General features: G+C 52.9%; 1 protein-coding gene across 1 annotated transcript; it reads left to right on the forward strand.

The window, feature by feature from the left end:
- Nucleotides 1-177: 177 nt before the first annotated feature.
- Nucleotides 178-14,751, forward strand: ASTL (astacin like metalloendopeptidase). Its single transcript, XM_032178015.1, has 9 exons — nucleotides 178-232; nucleotides 907-1,032; nucleotides 3,207-3,268; nucleotides 4,559-4,652; nucleotides 5,086-5,203; nucleotides 5,923-6,104; nucleotides 8,128-8,209; nucleotides 8,295-8,449; nucleotides 14,342-14,751. The coding sequence occupies exons 1-9, from the start codon at nucleotides 178-180 to the stop codon at nucleotides 14,749-14,751; spliced, it is 1,284 nt and encodes a 427-aa protein (XP_032033906.1).
- The last annotated feature ends 739 nt before the right edge of the window (nucleotides 14,752-15,490 follow it).

A 15,490-nucleotide genomic window follows, 5' to 3' on the forward strand; every position in this document is an offset into this window, starting at 1 on the left:
GGGGCTGCAGGTGGAGGTGGTTGGGGCGGGGCTGCAGGTGGAGGCGGTTGAGGGGAGCAAGGTGGGAGGTGGAGCAGCTGCTATTTAAGAGGGGGTGGTGGTGCTGGTTCTGCAATTAGGTTACTGTGTCTTGCTGGGACTTAGTCTTGTTTGCTGAAGGGGCAGCAGGGCTCTACCATGGAGGGTGTAGGGGGCCTCTGGCCTTGGGTGCTGGGTCTGCTTTCCTTGCCAGGTAAGCTGGCTGTCTGTCCCTCCTGCTGCTGACTCCAGCCTGGAGAAAGCTGGGGAGAGGCCAGAAGGTTGTGGCTGGAGTCTGCAGGGATTGTAGCTGAGCTCAGTGGCTCAGAGCACAGAGCTCTCCAGGGTTATTCTAGAAGTCAGCTCCTGGGGGCCAAGGGGGGGCCTCCTGAAGGCCCTGGAAGCAGAGGGCCTGCCTGGCAGAAGATAGGTGTTGTGCCCCAGGCCTACTTGTCTTGGGGTGGGGGTAGGCTGTAAGTCCCCACTCCAGCCTGGTCAGGCAGGGGGTCATCCAGGCTGAGCCCATTGTCCAAGAGCCTGGGCTGAGAGAGAGTCATAGAGTGGGGTCTGAGGCTGGCCCTGCCCGTCACGGGCATCAGAACCTGAGGTCTGTCCTGCCTCCTTCCTGCCCTTCCTTTACCTCATAGGTGGGGCACGTGCCCTTTTGGTCCCCCTAAGGGAGCTCCTTCCCTGAGGTCATCTAGACCTTGGCACCAGTTGGGGTTGAGCAGGGAGGTTGGGAAGGCTCCTTGGCTTTGTGCTGGAGCCTACTCTTCCTAGGGACTGAATCCTACAGTCTGATCCCCCACACTCACCCCATGTCCTGCTGTCTGGTCTCACCGGTGGGTGCTCCAGGCATCTGTGTATGCCCCTGTCTGTCTGGACCAGGTGTGATCCTAGGAGCACCCCTGGCCTCCAGCTGCCCAGGAGCCTGTGATACCAGCTTCCCAGATGGCCTCACCCCTGAGGGAACCCAGGCCTCCGGGGACAAGGACATTCCTGCAATTAACCAAGGTGAGGGCACTACATCTTCTCACGGCCTGGAGGGGCACAACGTTATGTAGTGTGAAAACCACACTGAACACTCAGAAATGCAGAGCCTGGGAGGAAATGGACCAGCTTACACTGGGCTCTAAGTGGTTTTTAAGAGATGGAGTGGCGTTGCTATGTTGCCCAGGCTGGTCTTGAACTCCTGGCCTTAAGTGATCTTTCTGCCTCTGCCTCCCGAGCAGCTGGGACTACAGGTGTGAATGGGTGGAAATTCTATGGGCAATTGCTTAAGTCTACTTTTTCTTTTTGTATCTTTCTTAGTGGATTGTTACTTTTATAAGAAAAACTAAGCTCTTAAACGGCCTGGGTGTGGAGCTAAGCGGTTAGTTGACGTTTGAGATTGTCAGCCACCCTGTGCAGCACTGTCTGCAGGTGTGATTAAGAAGTCTGAGGCTCAGCCGGGCGCGGTGGCTCTCGCCTGTAATCCCAGCACTTTGGGAGGCTGAGGCGGGTGGATCATGAGGTCAGGAGATCGAGACCATCCTGGCTAACACAGTGAAACCCCGTCTCTACCAAAAACACAAAAATTAGCTGGGCGTGGTGGCGGGCGCCTGTAGTCCCAACTACTCAGGAGGCTGAGGCAGGAGAATGGCATGAACCTGGGAGGCAGAGCTTGCAGTGAGCTGAGATCGTGCCACTGCACTCCAGCCGGGGCGACAGAGCATCTCACAAAAAAAAAGAAAAACAAAAAAAACAAAAAAAGGTCAGGCTCAGGGTCTTGCCGTCTGGGGATGTCAGCTGAGGAATGAGGGTGTATAAATAGTCTGAACAAAGCCAGTCAAAATGGAGACTGGAGTTCAGATGTTAGAGCAATGAGGGCTGAAGCACTCAGGGTTGAAGCAATGAGGGCTGAACAGGGGGCAACCTTGCCCTAAGGGTGGGTGAGATCCTACCAGATGTGGTAGCCACTGTGTGATCTGCTCCCTTCTTCCTCCGTGAGCTGACTTGGGGGCCCAGCACTAGCTGAGCATTGAGCCCCAGGCACCATCCCACCCCTGGACCACCGTGAGTGGTCTGCAGGTAACCAGAACCAATGGAGAAAACTCCCAAATGCTGGTGACCCCAACAACTATCCTATCACCTACAGTGAGGCTGTCTCATAAGGGCTGTCCATGCCTCACCCAGTGCTTTCCTGGGAAGCACCTGCCCATCTCCAGCCACTGTGAATATGGCTAATGCTGCACAGCTGTCTGCCTCCCAAAACTGGCCCTTGGCCAAAAGGAGCTGCCTCAGCCAGAGATGCCTGGGGCCTACTCCCTTGTCTGCCTGAGGTGGCCCACTGTGACTTCTAAGGGACAGGAGTCTGGCCCCTGCCTAAAGGTGGTACAAGTCAGCGGTGCCATTTGTGGTCTGGAGCGCCCATGGGATCTGGCTGAGGCTGCGCCTGGGTTCTTCCCTGCCTTCTATCCTGCTTCCCTCACTCCCTCTGTGAGTCACTTGTGGGAGACCCGGCTCAGGGAGAGACGAGAAGCAGAGGGGCTAAGGGGAGAGGGGCTTGCGAGAGCCGGTATTTGCCTGCCTCTGATGGTGGAACAAATTTGTGGAACAAAATTGCCACCTTAAGGGGCCCGAATATAACAGATGGGTGGGGAATAGATGGGGGATGAGGTGGGCGGGAGACCCCAGGTCCTGTTCTGAGGAGTGTGGCTCAGGCTGGAAGAAACCGCTGCTTCCTGACAGCAGGGACCTGGGCTTGGGACTGGATTGCGTAGGTCATGGGCTGTGTTTGAGCGGGGGAAGGATGCAGTCCAGCTGAGAAGCCTCGCACACTCAGGGAGTGTGTGACTTCCTGAGGCCACACAGGCTCAGTGCTCAGGGAACCTCTAGCTCCACAGTCAGGAGAGGGACAGACTCCAAGCCTCAGACTCCTTTGTCTTTGTCCCCCAGCCCCCTCACACCTGCAGACAGTCCCGCACAGGGTGGCTGACATTCTCAAACATCGACTAATGACTTAACTAAACACCCAGGCTCGGAGAGCCGATGACCTATACTTTTATCAGGCCATTTAAGAACTTATAAAAGTAACAATCCACTAGGAAAGAGACACAAGGATAGACTTAAGTAGGGACTTGCTTGGCCTGTCCCATGAGTCAGTGTTCTGGGGGACATGGGCCAACACGTCCTTCCTCCTTTCCCAGGGCTCATCCCGGAAGAAACCCCAGAGAGCAGCTTCCTCATCGAGGGGGACATCGTCCGGCCAGTGAGTGCACACACTGACGTGTGTGGGTGCGGATAAGCCCTCAGCTGGCGACAGGCCCTCTGAGCCCACCCTGGATGTCACGGGGCCTGATGTGTGAGGGACGCACATAGCTTGGTAGATGCCTCTTTTTGTCAAGGTCAGAGCGACTGTTCTGTTAGGAAATAGGAATAAGCCAGCCCGAATGCTAAGGGAGGCTGGTATCTGAAGTGCTGGCAGTCGGCCTGAGAGGGCTTCCTGAAGGAGGAGGTTTGAACACCTGACCCAGCTTGGTACCCTGCCCAGGGGAGGTGCTCAGCACTTGGGAGGTGCTCAGATAAAGGAAGAGATGAGCAAGAGTTGGCAGAGTGGCCGGTGGCGAATAAAGGGCCTGGTGGCAGTGGCGACCTAGGGATGGTGGAACAAGGAGTGATGTTGAGCCTGACCATCTTGGCTGTGGTCGAGGGGTCACATCTGAAGGGAGAAGGTTGCTGGGGATTGGGGTGCCTTGCTAGCAGAAAAGGAACACTGTGCCCAGGACAGCAGCGATGTGTTTTAGGCAACTGCGAATGGCAGAAGGCTCCTGAATAGGACAGTGACCCAGGGGAAGGCAAGACTGTCCTGTTGGAGGCCACCACTGACGGCACAGCCTCTGGCTGGGCAGGAGAGCCAGAGGCTGGCCCAAGGCTGCCCGGGAACTCCGGGGCCAGGGCAGACCCTCCGGGTTATGCAGTGAGTGCTCGGGGAGGTGGTGTGCAACCACCCAGAGCAGAATCAAATGCCTCCAGCTGATGGCACAGGCACGCTGGGGTGCTGTGGAGCCTGGGTGCCGAAGGGCTCTGGTTGCTGGAGAGCAGAAGAGAGTGGCCGAGGCCGGGGTGCTGCCTCACTTTCACTCCATATAGGCTCTGTTCCCATGATTGTCCCACGTTCAGGGAAGCCTGGTGGCTGTTCCCCTCTGGAAGGGGCACTGCCAACATGCTGGGGTGGGGCTGCTGGCCCAAGCCCTCCTGCTCCAGGGCACCCTGGGGTGCTGGGCCTCCTAGCCAACATCCTCAGGGACTAATCTCTTGTTTACTTGAGATTGAAATTCTTTCGTCATAGGCCAAGGGACTGTCTTGTGCATCAAGGTTCATGTAGCTGGCCCGTTGCCTTCCACAGCTCTGTCCCGTCTCTAATGGTCCCCCATTCCCATGCACACAGGTCCTGACTCCCACATCTTTGGGGTTCTGGTGCCCTGGGGTGTGGTACCCTTGGGGCACAAAGCTTGGGTGGCCTCTGTCCCCAGGGGTTGAACTGCTGCTCTCTCCTCAGAGTCCCTTCCGACTGCTGTCAGCAACCAGCAACAAGTGGCCCACGGGTGGTGGTGGTGTCGTGGAGGTCCCCTTCCTGCTCTCCAGCAAGTACGGTGAGTGAGCATGGCGGGCTCCCTCCCTGCCTCAGCCCCTTCTTCCTAATGCGGCAGATGTGTTCCTCTCTTCCCTTTTGCTCTTACACCACCACATCCCCTCCACCTCCCTACCCGAAGAACCTGTCCATAGAAGCCCTTCTGTTGCTGAATGTCTCCTGAGTAGGGAGGGTTAAAATCCTGGGAGAGCTGATGGGAAAGTATGTCTAGGGGGATCTGGTTCCCCTTGAGACCATGCAGTGCAGAGGACAGTGACCTACCCAAGGCCACACAGCCAGGATCTGTCTGGGGCCCAGCTTCTTCCTGGCACCACTAGGCTGCCCTTTCTTGATGCTGTTTTGGGAGAGTGAGTTCAGAGCTCTGCTCCCAGACCCTCATGTAGAGCTCAAAGACCACCAGGGCTCTAGGCGCTCAGCCAGGTGGTGTCTTCCAGATGAGCCCAGCCGCCAGGTCATCCTGGAGGCTCTTGCGGAGTTTGAACATTCCACGTGCATCAGGTTTGTCCCCTACGAGGGCCAGAGAGACTTCATTTCCATCATCCCCATGTATGGGTAAGTACTGGGGCCAGGACGCGTATCTCAGCTCGCTTCTGGGTTCAGCCCGGAATTAACTTGTCCATTGTCTAAAATGTATTTCTAGACAATGGCCCCTCTGGGCCCATCCTCCAGGGCTCAGTCCCCCTGCCCACCCTGAGGGGTCTGCCCAGTGTGAGCTGGACCTCCAGGGCGGAAGGTGGGAAAGGGATGGGAATGGTGCTACACCCTCCATGTACAAAGCCCTCCTCTCCCAGGGGACTTCATGGGGTGGTGAGGAGGGGAGGTTTTGTGGGGCAGACAGTGCGTGAGTCACTGAGTCCTGGCAAGTCCCCTAACTTCTGAGCCTCTTCTGTCCCCTCGGGGGTGTGAGTGGTGGCGATACCTGCTTCCTAGCTTGTCAGGGGCCTGAGGCAATGTGTGTGAAAGCCTTGGCTCAGGGCTGCCCAGGAGGGTGTGCTCACTTAGTGAGCTGCTTCTGTCCTCTGTGTTCATATATCAGTTTCTGCCACCTCCCTGCAGCCCAGGCTGGTGATGGGGGTCCGGTATGGCCATTTCACAGAAGTCCAGGCAGTAAAGGGGCTTGGAGAACGGTGAATCTGAGACTAGAGCCCAGAGTAGGGCCTGCCTTTTGGGAGTTTGTCTATCTTGTGTTGTGTGGGGAGGGAGAGCCCAGGTCTATATGTCTGGAGGGATCTGGGCTGGCGCTCACCCCGCTTGCTCTCATCACCCTGCAGGTGCTTCTCGAGTGTGGGGCGCAGTGGAGGGATGCAGGTGGTCTCCCTGGCACCCACTTGTCTCCAGAAGGGCCGGGGCATTGTCCTTCATGAGCTCATGCATGTGCTGGGCTTCTGGCACGAGCACGCGCGGGCCGACCGGGACCGCTATATCCGTGTCAACTGGAACGAGATCCTCCCAGGTGAGCCAGGCCACAGACAGGACAGGCTGGTGCCGGGGAGGGGACAGCAGGGCTTGGGCCCAAGTCGCCTGGTCCCCATGGGTGAGGCTATCCATCCTCCCCACCACCTGCCTGCTTCCTTTGGGGAAGGTGGGGGTCTCGCTTCTCTCTGGGACCTGGAGGTGATCCAGCTGCTGTTCTGGGCCCCAGGCCTTCCTCCGCCCACCTGTGTTTGTGCCTGAGCTAGGGCGCCACCACCTGCTTTGTCTCGCCTCTCATCCCTGACACTGTCCTCTCCCTGGGGATAGGGCAGGCAGTGCCCATGATACCTGCTTGTTGAGTACTCTAGCAGCGGTCTCATGTACCAGACACCACCACCGTGGGCTGGGGCTGTGTGCCAGCTTGGGGAGCTGAGCCAAAGTGGAACCCTAAGGTAGCAGGCTGCACAAGCCAAGTGCTGGGCCACGGGCTGAGGGCAGCACTGTGGAGCTGGGACATGTGCCAGTGGTGCCAGTGAGCAGGTAGAAGAAACGCAGACTATGGCCATGGGAGACTGGAGGCTGGAGGCAGGTGGGCTGTGGTTCCTGTGCTGGCAGCAGCAGCTGGGTGGCGCCGGGGATCAGATCCTGGTGATGGTGGGGTCTCTCCCATTGTGGGCTTGATGGTCTGGTTCAGGAGGCAGGAAGAGCCCCACGAGGGAGGGGCAGAGGAGGTTTGGGTGGGAGTCTGGCTTAGGGGTTGGAGCGGGAAGGCCTCCGGCAGGTGGAGGGCATCTAGCACGAGACCTTTCACTGCTCTGGTGTTAGCCAGGTGAGGCAGCCAGGGAAGCTGCCTGGGCCCAGGGACCTTCCCAGGCCTCAAACACCGCTTTCTCAGTGGCTCTCAGCAAACACGAGTCACAGAGAAAGGGGTGACTGGGGCACGTGGGTAGCACCTCACAAAGGAAGGGGATGGATATTGAATCAGACCAGGCTGGGGAGGTAGTGAGGGGGGTGACAAGTGACTCTGTACCCTGAAAACAGACTGATGCTTCCCAATGCTCGTGGAACAGTTGTGAAAGTTTACCCTGATAATTTCGTGATATACCATGAAATGCCATGAAAACCTGCAACTCTGAAAGTAGACCAATATAAACATTCTGATCACGATATAAAGTAGAAACCGATACATCAAAACCAAAAGCTTCTCCTATTCAGAAATTGAAAAAAACAACAAAACTTTCTTTCAGCTCTGGAGTTAAAGTACAGCAATTCTAAAACAAAAATCATGAAAGACTATACAAAAACCAATGGTTCGCTGCTAAAGCAATGCTCAGAGAAAACGTGTAGACTTACGTATCAGTAAACAGAACAAATTGAGCATGTCAGCCCAAGTTAAATGAAAGCAGGAGGGAATTTAAAAAGGTAAAAGCAGAAATTGAGTTGGAAAACAGCACTAATAATTATTCCTAATGATAAAACAGGCTAAAACACCAGTTCCCCAGTGGAAAAAATGAGAACGTATTTGTTCTCATTTAGGTTAAGATGTTCTCATTAGGTTAACATGTACGGAAACTGCTAGGGCAGACACATTAATAACAGTAATTAACTGTTGTGGGGCGGGGAGGTGGGAACTCAGGAAGCAGGGGATGGAATAGACTTTTACTACAGCTCAATATTTGACTGTTGAACCAAATGAATATACTACTTATCCAAAGATATGTTTAATGAATTTTTAAAAAGAAAGAAGACCTCGAGAGGCAGCTATGTTAGGCAGGTGGTGAGGTATGAAGGTGCTGGAGCGCTGATTTGCTCCATGGAGAGGAAGCTGCTGTGACTGAGGTGGCGTGTATGTGTGGCTGGCTGGGTTTGGGAGGACTAGGGGAGCAATCCCTTTGAAGGCCTGGGGGACCTGAGTGAGGGGGAGATGGGCTCCAAATCTGGGGAAGTGTTGCCCCTCAGCTTGGGTGAGTTATGAGCTCCCGGAAGACTCTCCAGCCATTGCCCGCCCTTTGTTGCCTGCCCTCTTTATATGTCAGTAGGTTGTATTGTTTTTGTATTTTTAGGCTTTGAAATCAACTTCATCAAGTCTCGGAGCAGCAACATGCTGACGCCCTATGACTACTCCTCTGTGATGCACTATGGGAGGTGAGGACCCTGCCTTCTTCTCCCTCTGCTTCCCCCAGCCTCTCCCGTGGTGGTCTGGGCTCAGGGGTCTCCCGCTGGGTTCCAGGCTCGCCTTCAGCCGGCGTGGGCTGCCCACCATCACACCACTTTGGGCCCCCAGTGTCCACATCGGCCAGCGATGGAACCTGAGTGCCTCGGACATCACCCGGGTCCTCAAACTCTACGGCTGCAGCCCAAGTGGCCCCAGGCCCCGTGGGAGAGGTGAGTGGCATGGCAGGAAGGTGACTTGAACCTGGAAAAGGCACCTGTGCTCTAATGGTGTCAGGGAGGGTGACGCGGAGGGAGATGAGTTTGCAGGGGGAGCAGGGTGAGATCACGGGGGCTTGCCACGACGATGCAGAACAAGCACTTGAGGAAAGTTAACACTCACTATGACTCAACTCTAACCAAAGAGGAATAGGGCTCACTTGCTTAGCCTAGATAATAAACATCTACCAAAAACCTAGAACAAAAGTTAAAGGTAAAACATTAAAACTGGGACCAAGACAAGTTTTCCCACCATTGTCCCATCTACTCCACATTGTGTGGCAGTGGAGGTCCTGGGCACTGAGGTAGAGCCAAAGAAACTAAGGGTCCGAAGATTGGAAAGGAAGCAAAGAAATCGTTCATAATAGATGATTACCTGTATTGAAAGCAACAATCTATAAACAAGTTATTAGAACTAATAAGAAGTAGAAAAGGTAAATACAGTTAATATAAAAATCGTATTTCTGTGCACCCAGTTAGAAAACACAATTGTTAGTAAACATACCATTATAATAGCAATCATAAAGGTCCCAAGGAATAAATCTGACAGCTGTATCAAACATTTGAGGAAAAATCAACCTTTATTAAAATCATTAAATAATACTTAAATAGAGAGAAATCTGTTATTGAAAGGAAGGCAATGTTATAAAAATTCAGTCTTCCCAAATTAATCTATAAATTCCCACTCAAAATAATTTTGATCTTGACAGAGTGATTTTTTTTTTTTTTTTTTAAAGATGGAGTCTCACTCTGTCACCCAGGCTGGAGTGCAGTGGCACAATCTCGGCTCACTGCAGCCTCTGCCTCCGAGGTTCAAGTGATTCTTGTGCCTCAGTCTCCTGAGTAGCTGGGCTTACAGGTGTGTGCCACCACACCCAGCTAATTTTTGTATTTTTAGTGGAGACAGGGTTTCACCATGTTGGCCAAGCTGATCTCGAACTCCTGACCGCAAGTGATACGCCTGCCTTGGCCTCCCAATTGACAGAGTGATTATAAAGTTTTTATATGAAAACATGAAAGGTCAGTAATAGCCAAGACATCCCTGAAGGAAAAACTAAAAAGACTTGCCGTAGCAGATGTTAGTCATCTAGTTCATGAAACGTCTTTACATAAATGCATAGCACTGGAGCAAAGCTAGACAATTGCCTGCTGGAACAGAATCAAATTTAGAAACAGATCCCATTCAGAAGCAGAGCCTTGATGAAGGGCCATTGATGGTCACTAGGGAAGGACAGTTAAGTTATTTAGTTGTCTTAGAGCCATTTAGCATCTATTTAAAAATTCCTAACTCATATCATGTGCAAATAACTCTGGATGCATGAAAGACACATGTAATAAAAACTTTAACACGTTTAGAAAAAAATATATAGTAAGATCTCTTCATGACCTTGGGATAGGGAAGGATCACTTAAATGAGATACAGCACTAACTGTAAAACTAGAAAGATTCATAAATTCAACTACATTAATTATAACTTTGTCCAAAGGCACCAAAAAGAAAGTGAAAATACAGGTTACAAATGAAGATTTTTTTTTTTGAGACAGTTTCACTCTTTTTGCCCAGGCTGGAGTGCAATGGTACGATCTTGGCCCACTGCAACTTTTGCCTCCCGGGTTCAAGCGATTCTCCTGCCTCAGCCTCCCTTGTAGCTGGGATTATAGTCACGTACCACCACGCCCAGCTAATTTTGTATTTTTAGTAGAGATGGGGTTTCACCATGTTGGCTAGGCTGGTCTTGAGCTCATGACCTCAGGTGATCCCCCTGCCTCAGCCTCCCAAAGTGCTGGGATTACATGTGTGAGCCACTGTGCCTGGCCCCAATATATTTTTTTGCAACACATAATTTGTATACAAAATACATAAAGAGCTACACATTAATACAAGAACAAACCAGCTGAGTATGATGGTTTATGCCTGTAATCACAGCACTTTGGGAGGCTGAGGTGGGTGGATCACTTGAGCTTAGGAGTTCAAGACCAGCCTGGACAACATAGTGAGACCCCATCTCTTAAAAAAAATATAAAAGTTAGTGGGATAGTGGTGTGCACCTGTGGTCCCACCTACTCAGGGAGGCTGAGGCAGAAGAATCACTTGAACCTGGGAGGCGGAGGTTGCAGTGAGCCAAGATCGTGCCACTGCACTCCAGTCTGGGTAACAGAGCCAGACTCTGTCTCAAAAAAAAAAAAAAAAAAAAATCAAATAGAAAAATGGGAAGAGACTTAACAGACATCTCGGAGACCAAATGGGAAACACACTAAAGATGCTCAACCTCAGTAATTGAGGAAATGCAAATGAAGACTATAATACCATTCTATAGCCACGAAACTAGACACTTTAAAGCCCAATAATACCAAATACTGGTAAGGATATAGAGTGATGAATGGAAATGCTAGACCCTACTGATAGGAATAAAAGGGGCCGCAACCACTTTGGAAAACAATTTGACATCCTGGAAGGTTGAAGTGTACATAACCCCTGACCCAGATTCTACTCCTGGGTCATCTTGCATGCAAATTGCCCTCTCCCTCCCCTCACTACCTGCTTCTGCCTCCAGCCCCAGGTAATTACTAACCTACTTTGCCTCTCTGGATTTGCCTGGACATTTCCCATAAGTGGAATCACAACACATAGCCTCTTGTGTCTGTCTTCTTAATGTTTTCGAGGTTCATCCATGTTGTAGCATGTATCAATAACATCGCCGAATAACATTCCGTTGGATAGATATGCCATACTTAGTCACCAGCTGAGGGACACTTGGGTTTTTACTTTGCAGCTATTATGAATAGAGCTACTATGGACATTTATGTACAAGATTTTGTGTCAACATGTCATTTCTTTTGAGTATACAGCTAGGAATGGAATTTTTTTTTTTTTTTTTGAGACAGAGTCTCGCTCTGCCGCCCAGGCTGGAGGGCAGTGGTGCGATCTGGGCTCACTGCAAGCTCTGCCTCCCGGGTTCAAGCGATTCTCCTGCCTCAGCCTCCCGAGTAGCTGGGACTACAGGCGCCCGCCACCACGCCCAGCTAATTTTTTGTATTTTTAGTAGAGATGGGGTTTCACCATGTTAGCCAGGGTGGTCTCGATCTGCTGACCTCGTGATCCACCCGCCTCAGCCTCCCAAAGTGCTGGGATTACAGGCGTGAGCCACCGCGCCCGGCCTAGGAATGGAATTGCTAGGTCCTACGATAACTCTATGTTTAACTGCTAAGGTTTTTTTTTTTTTTTGAGATGGAGTCTCACTCTGTCGCCCAGGCTGGAGTGCAATGATGCAATCTTGCCTCATTGCAACCTCCACCTCCAGGGTTCAAGCAATTCTCCTGCCTCAGCCTCCCAAGTAGCTGGGACTACAGGTATGTGCCACCATGCCCGGCTAATTTTTGTATTTTTAGTAGAGACGGGGTTTCACCATGTTGGTCAGGCTGGTCTCGAACTCCTGACCTCGTGATCCACCCGTCTCGGCCTCCCAAAGTGCTGGGATTACAGGCGGAGGCACAGCGCCTGGCTGTTGCTAAGATATTTTCAAGTGGATGCACCATTTTTATTCCCACCAGCAGTATACGAGGGTTCTGATTTCTCCCATCCTTGCTGACACTTGTTATCTATCATTTTGATTAGAACCATCCTAGTGAGTATGAAGTAGTATCTCATTGTAGTTCTGAGTTACATTTCCCTAGTAACTAATAATGAACATCTTTTAATGTGCTTGTTGGTCATCTGTATCTTTGGAGAATGTTCATATCCTCTGTCTGTTTTTCATCAATTGGGTTGTCTCTTCTGAGTTGTAAGAGTTCTTTATATATTCTAGACACATGTCCCTCATCAGATGTTGCCCTTAAATATTTCATCACATCCTGTGTTTTTTGTTTTTCCTACTTTTTAATGATGTCCTTTGAACACCAGGATCTTAAATTTGGAAGTCCAACTGACCAATTTTGTCACTCCTTTTTGGTGTCTATGATGCCTTTGCCTAACCCAAGGTCATGGAGATTTGCTCCTGTTTCCATGTAAGTCTTAGTTTCAGGTTTTACATTTAAGTATATGACCCATTTGGAGTGAACCCTTGAACAGGGTGTAAGGAAGGGGTCCAACTTCATTCTTCACGTAACTAGCCAGTTGTTCCAGCACCATTCTTTCCCCTACACTTTTTTACTGTACTAAATATCTTCTTAAAAAAAAAGTCCCTAAAGAATAGATGTAGTGAGAAATCTGTATGTAATTTCTTTTGTTGAGATGGAGTCTTGTGCGCCTCAGCCTCCCGAGTAGCTAGGATTAGAGGTGAGCACCACCATGCTGGCTACATTTTGTATTTTTGGTAGAGACAGGGTTTTACCATGTTGGCCAGGCTGGTCTTGAACTCCCGACCTCTAGCGATCCGCCTGCCTCAGCCTCCCAAAGTCCTGGGATTACAGATGTGAGCCACCATCTTGGCCTTGTATGTAATTTTTCTAGAGGTTTGACTACCATGACTAGGGAATTGGGAGGTGGTGGAAAGGCCTGTGGTCAAGGGATGGGTCTATCAAGATGGTGAGCATGGGAGTACATTCAGATGCTGGAACCATGACCTGCTGGAGGAGAGGGGTGGATACAGCGGGGAGAAAGGACACCCAGAATGTTTGGAAAAAGGCTGCACATGGTGGGAGCTGAGGCATTTCCTTGGATCTAGTGGGAAGGAAGAAGACAGGAATAGACCTAAGTCTGCAGGAGGATCTTGATGTACGGATGCTGGGGACTCTGTTGCCTAAGGAGAGGTGAGGCCACCAGAGGTAGGCAGAAGGGGTTGGAAACAAAGGAGAAGATGTGCCTCTGCTGACTGGAGAGCAGGAGACACCTGGTAGAGACGGGGGATGCCAGCACTCTAGGGCTGGGTCTGGCAGCAGGTGTGATGGCAGGGGAAGGTGGTTGAGGCTGCCTCTGAGGGGGTGACTGCCATGGGGGCTGTGGAGCCTATGTAGGTGGGAGTGATCTGAAGTGGGGAGGGCTGGTGTAGGAAGATGCTGGGTCTGGGGAGTGTCTGCAGAGCCGCGCTACCTCAGTGTGCACAGGTGGAGGGGGTACTGTGGAGGGTGGCCCCCAGGAACGGGCTGCAATGGTGGCAGCTCCTGGTGCTGACCAGGTCTGGAGGGAGGTGTGGGCTGTGAGGCTAACAGGACCTGGTAGAAGATCGCCAGTTGAAATGTGGGAGTGAGGATTTGGTCAGGGTCAGCTGAGGGAAGAGGCTCCTGGTGAAGCCCTTGCTGCGTGCGCAGGAGGAACTGGGATGGGAGGCAGTGCTGAGGGGCTGGGGCCAGCCAGAGAACATGGGCTTGAATGAGGAAGAGTGCCCACAAAGAGGTGGGGTACAGTTGTAGTCTGGCATGACAGTGAAGAACAAGGAAGCCCCAACCTAGCTCCTGGCACGGTGCAGGGTTTAGATGTGGCCATTAAGTGCAGGAACGGTTCTAGGGGAGGTCTTGGGTTCGGGGTGAGTGGTAGGGTATGGCTGCGGGCAGAGCAGCCTGGGTGAAGGGTCCAGAAGGCGGGCGCTTTGGTGCTGGGTCAGGCAACTTAACTGTCCCAGCGGTCTCGGGTGTGAATGGGGCAGTGGTGGAAGCCTGAGTGGCCTGACATTCTGATGGTGACTTCAGGGGCCAGGCAGGGAAGAGATGGGATGGCTTCATTGTCCTGGTCTCTAGTAGTGTGGGAATCCGGGTCTTGGAGGCACTAGGCAGTGGCATGGGTGGGCACCACTCCCATGAGCTGGGCTCTTCGTCCCCGTGAGTGACACTAAAGCCAGCTCTGGCTCCGCACAGCTGGGCCACATGTCATCCTACAGTTCAGAGGCTCCACCTCCTGTCTTTCCTGTTGCAGGGTCCCATGCCCACAGCCCCGCTCCGGCCTCTCTATCCCTGCAGCGGCTTTTGGAGGCACTGTCGGCCGAATCCAGGAGCCCTGACCCCAGTGGTTCCAGTGCGGGAGGCCAGCCTGCTCCTGCAGGGCCTGGGGAGAGCCCACCTGGGGGGGAGTCCCCTGCCCTGAAAAAGCTCAGTGCAGAGGCCTCGGCAAGGCAGCCTCAGACCCTGGCTTCCTCCCCAAGGTCAAGGCCTGGAGCAGGTGCCCCCAGTGTTGCTCAGGAGCAGTCCTGGCTGGCTAGAGTGTCCACCGACCCCACAGTCCCATCTTCAGAAGCAGGAATCCAGCCAGTCCCTGTCCAGGGAAGCCCAGCTCTGCCAGGGGGCTGTGTACCTGGAAATCATTTCAAGGGGAGGTCCGAAGATTAAGCCTGTGGCCTCTGTCCCCAAGTAGGGAGGGCATCCTCTGCCCAGTGGAGCTGGGTCGTCTACCTCTTGGCTCCTCTGGGCCACACCACTGTCTTCCAGCCCCAACCTACCACCCCATCTCAGAGGGCCGGGCCTCTTCCCCTCTCTTCACTGTGTTCCCCTAAGGGCTCCTAGGGCCAGGGGTTCTTCTAGCTCTGCCATAGGGGAAGGCAGGCCTGGCTCTGCCTGCTCTTGACTTTTGCCCCAGCCCTGGAGGATGCTGGGAATGGGAGGTGACATTCTCCAGAGACAGGTCCTGGAAGGGGTGGGGAAGAAGTAGGTTCCAGTCCCACAGAACCCTGGAATCCCTCCTGTGCCTGAGGCCCTGCCCCCCAGCATGGACTAATGGTGTCCCTATCTCTCCCTCGGGGCAGCCCTGTGGCTGGGACCCTGGGAACAGCCTCCCATCCCACCCAACATGCCCAAGTGTGGGGGATGTTCTGCAGCGGTGTAGCCTCCAGCCCTTCTCTCCAGGAGGCTTTGAGAGCCCAACTCACACCCCTGCAGAGCAGGAAGGTGCTAGGTCAAGGGCTGCCACCATCGGGGAGAAGAGAAAGAAGTGAGGCCCCACCGGATTGCACAATGGGAACCTCAGCTGGCCCCTGAACAGAGGACTCAGTCATCTCCACCCCAGACTGCTATTCCCTGGAGCTCAGCCAGGCGCAGCCTTGGAAGGAGAAAGGGCTGGGGTTACCTGGCC

Source organism: Hylobates moloch, unplaced genomic scaffold (assembly GCF_009828535.3).
Source record: "Hylobates moloch isolate HMO894 unplaced genomic scaffold, HMol_V3 SCAFFOLD_15, whole genome shotgun sequence".
In the NCBI taxonomy this organism is placed as follows: Eukaryota; Metazoa; Chordata; class Mammalia; order Primates; family Hylobatidae; genus Hylobates; species Hylobates moloch.

Excerpts from the sequence above, each read along its gene's own strand:
- ASTL (XM_032178015.1), top strand. The coding sequence starts at position 178 with ATGGAGGGTGTAGGGGGCCTCTGGCCTTGGGTGCTGGGTCTGCTTTCC. Across the intron at positions 1,033-3,206 it reads CATTCCTGCAATTAACCAAG|GGCTCATCCCGGAAGAAACC; the intron begins GTGAGGGCACTA and ends CTCCTTTCCCAG. Across the intron at positions 8,210-8,294 it reads TCTGTGATGCACTATGGGAG|GCTCGCCTTCAGCCGGCGTG; the intron begins GTGAGGACCCTG and ends GCTGGGTTCCAG.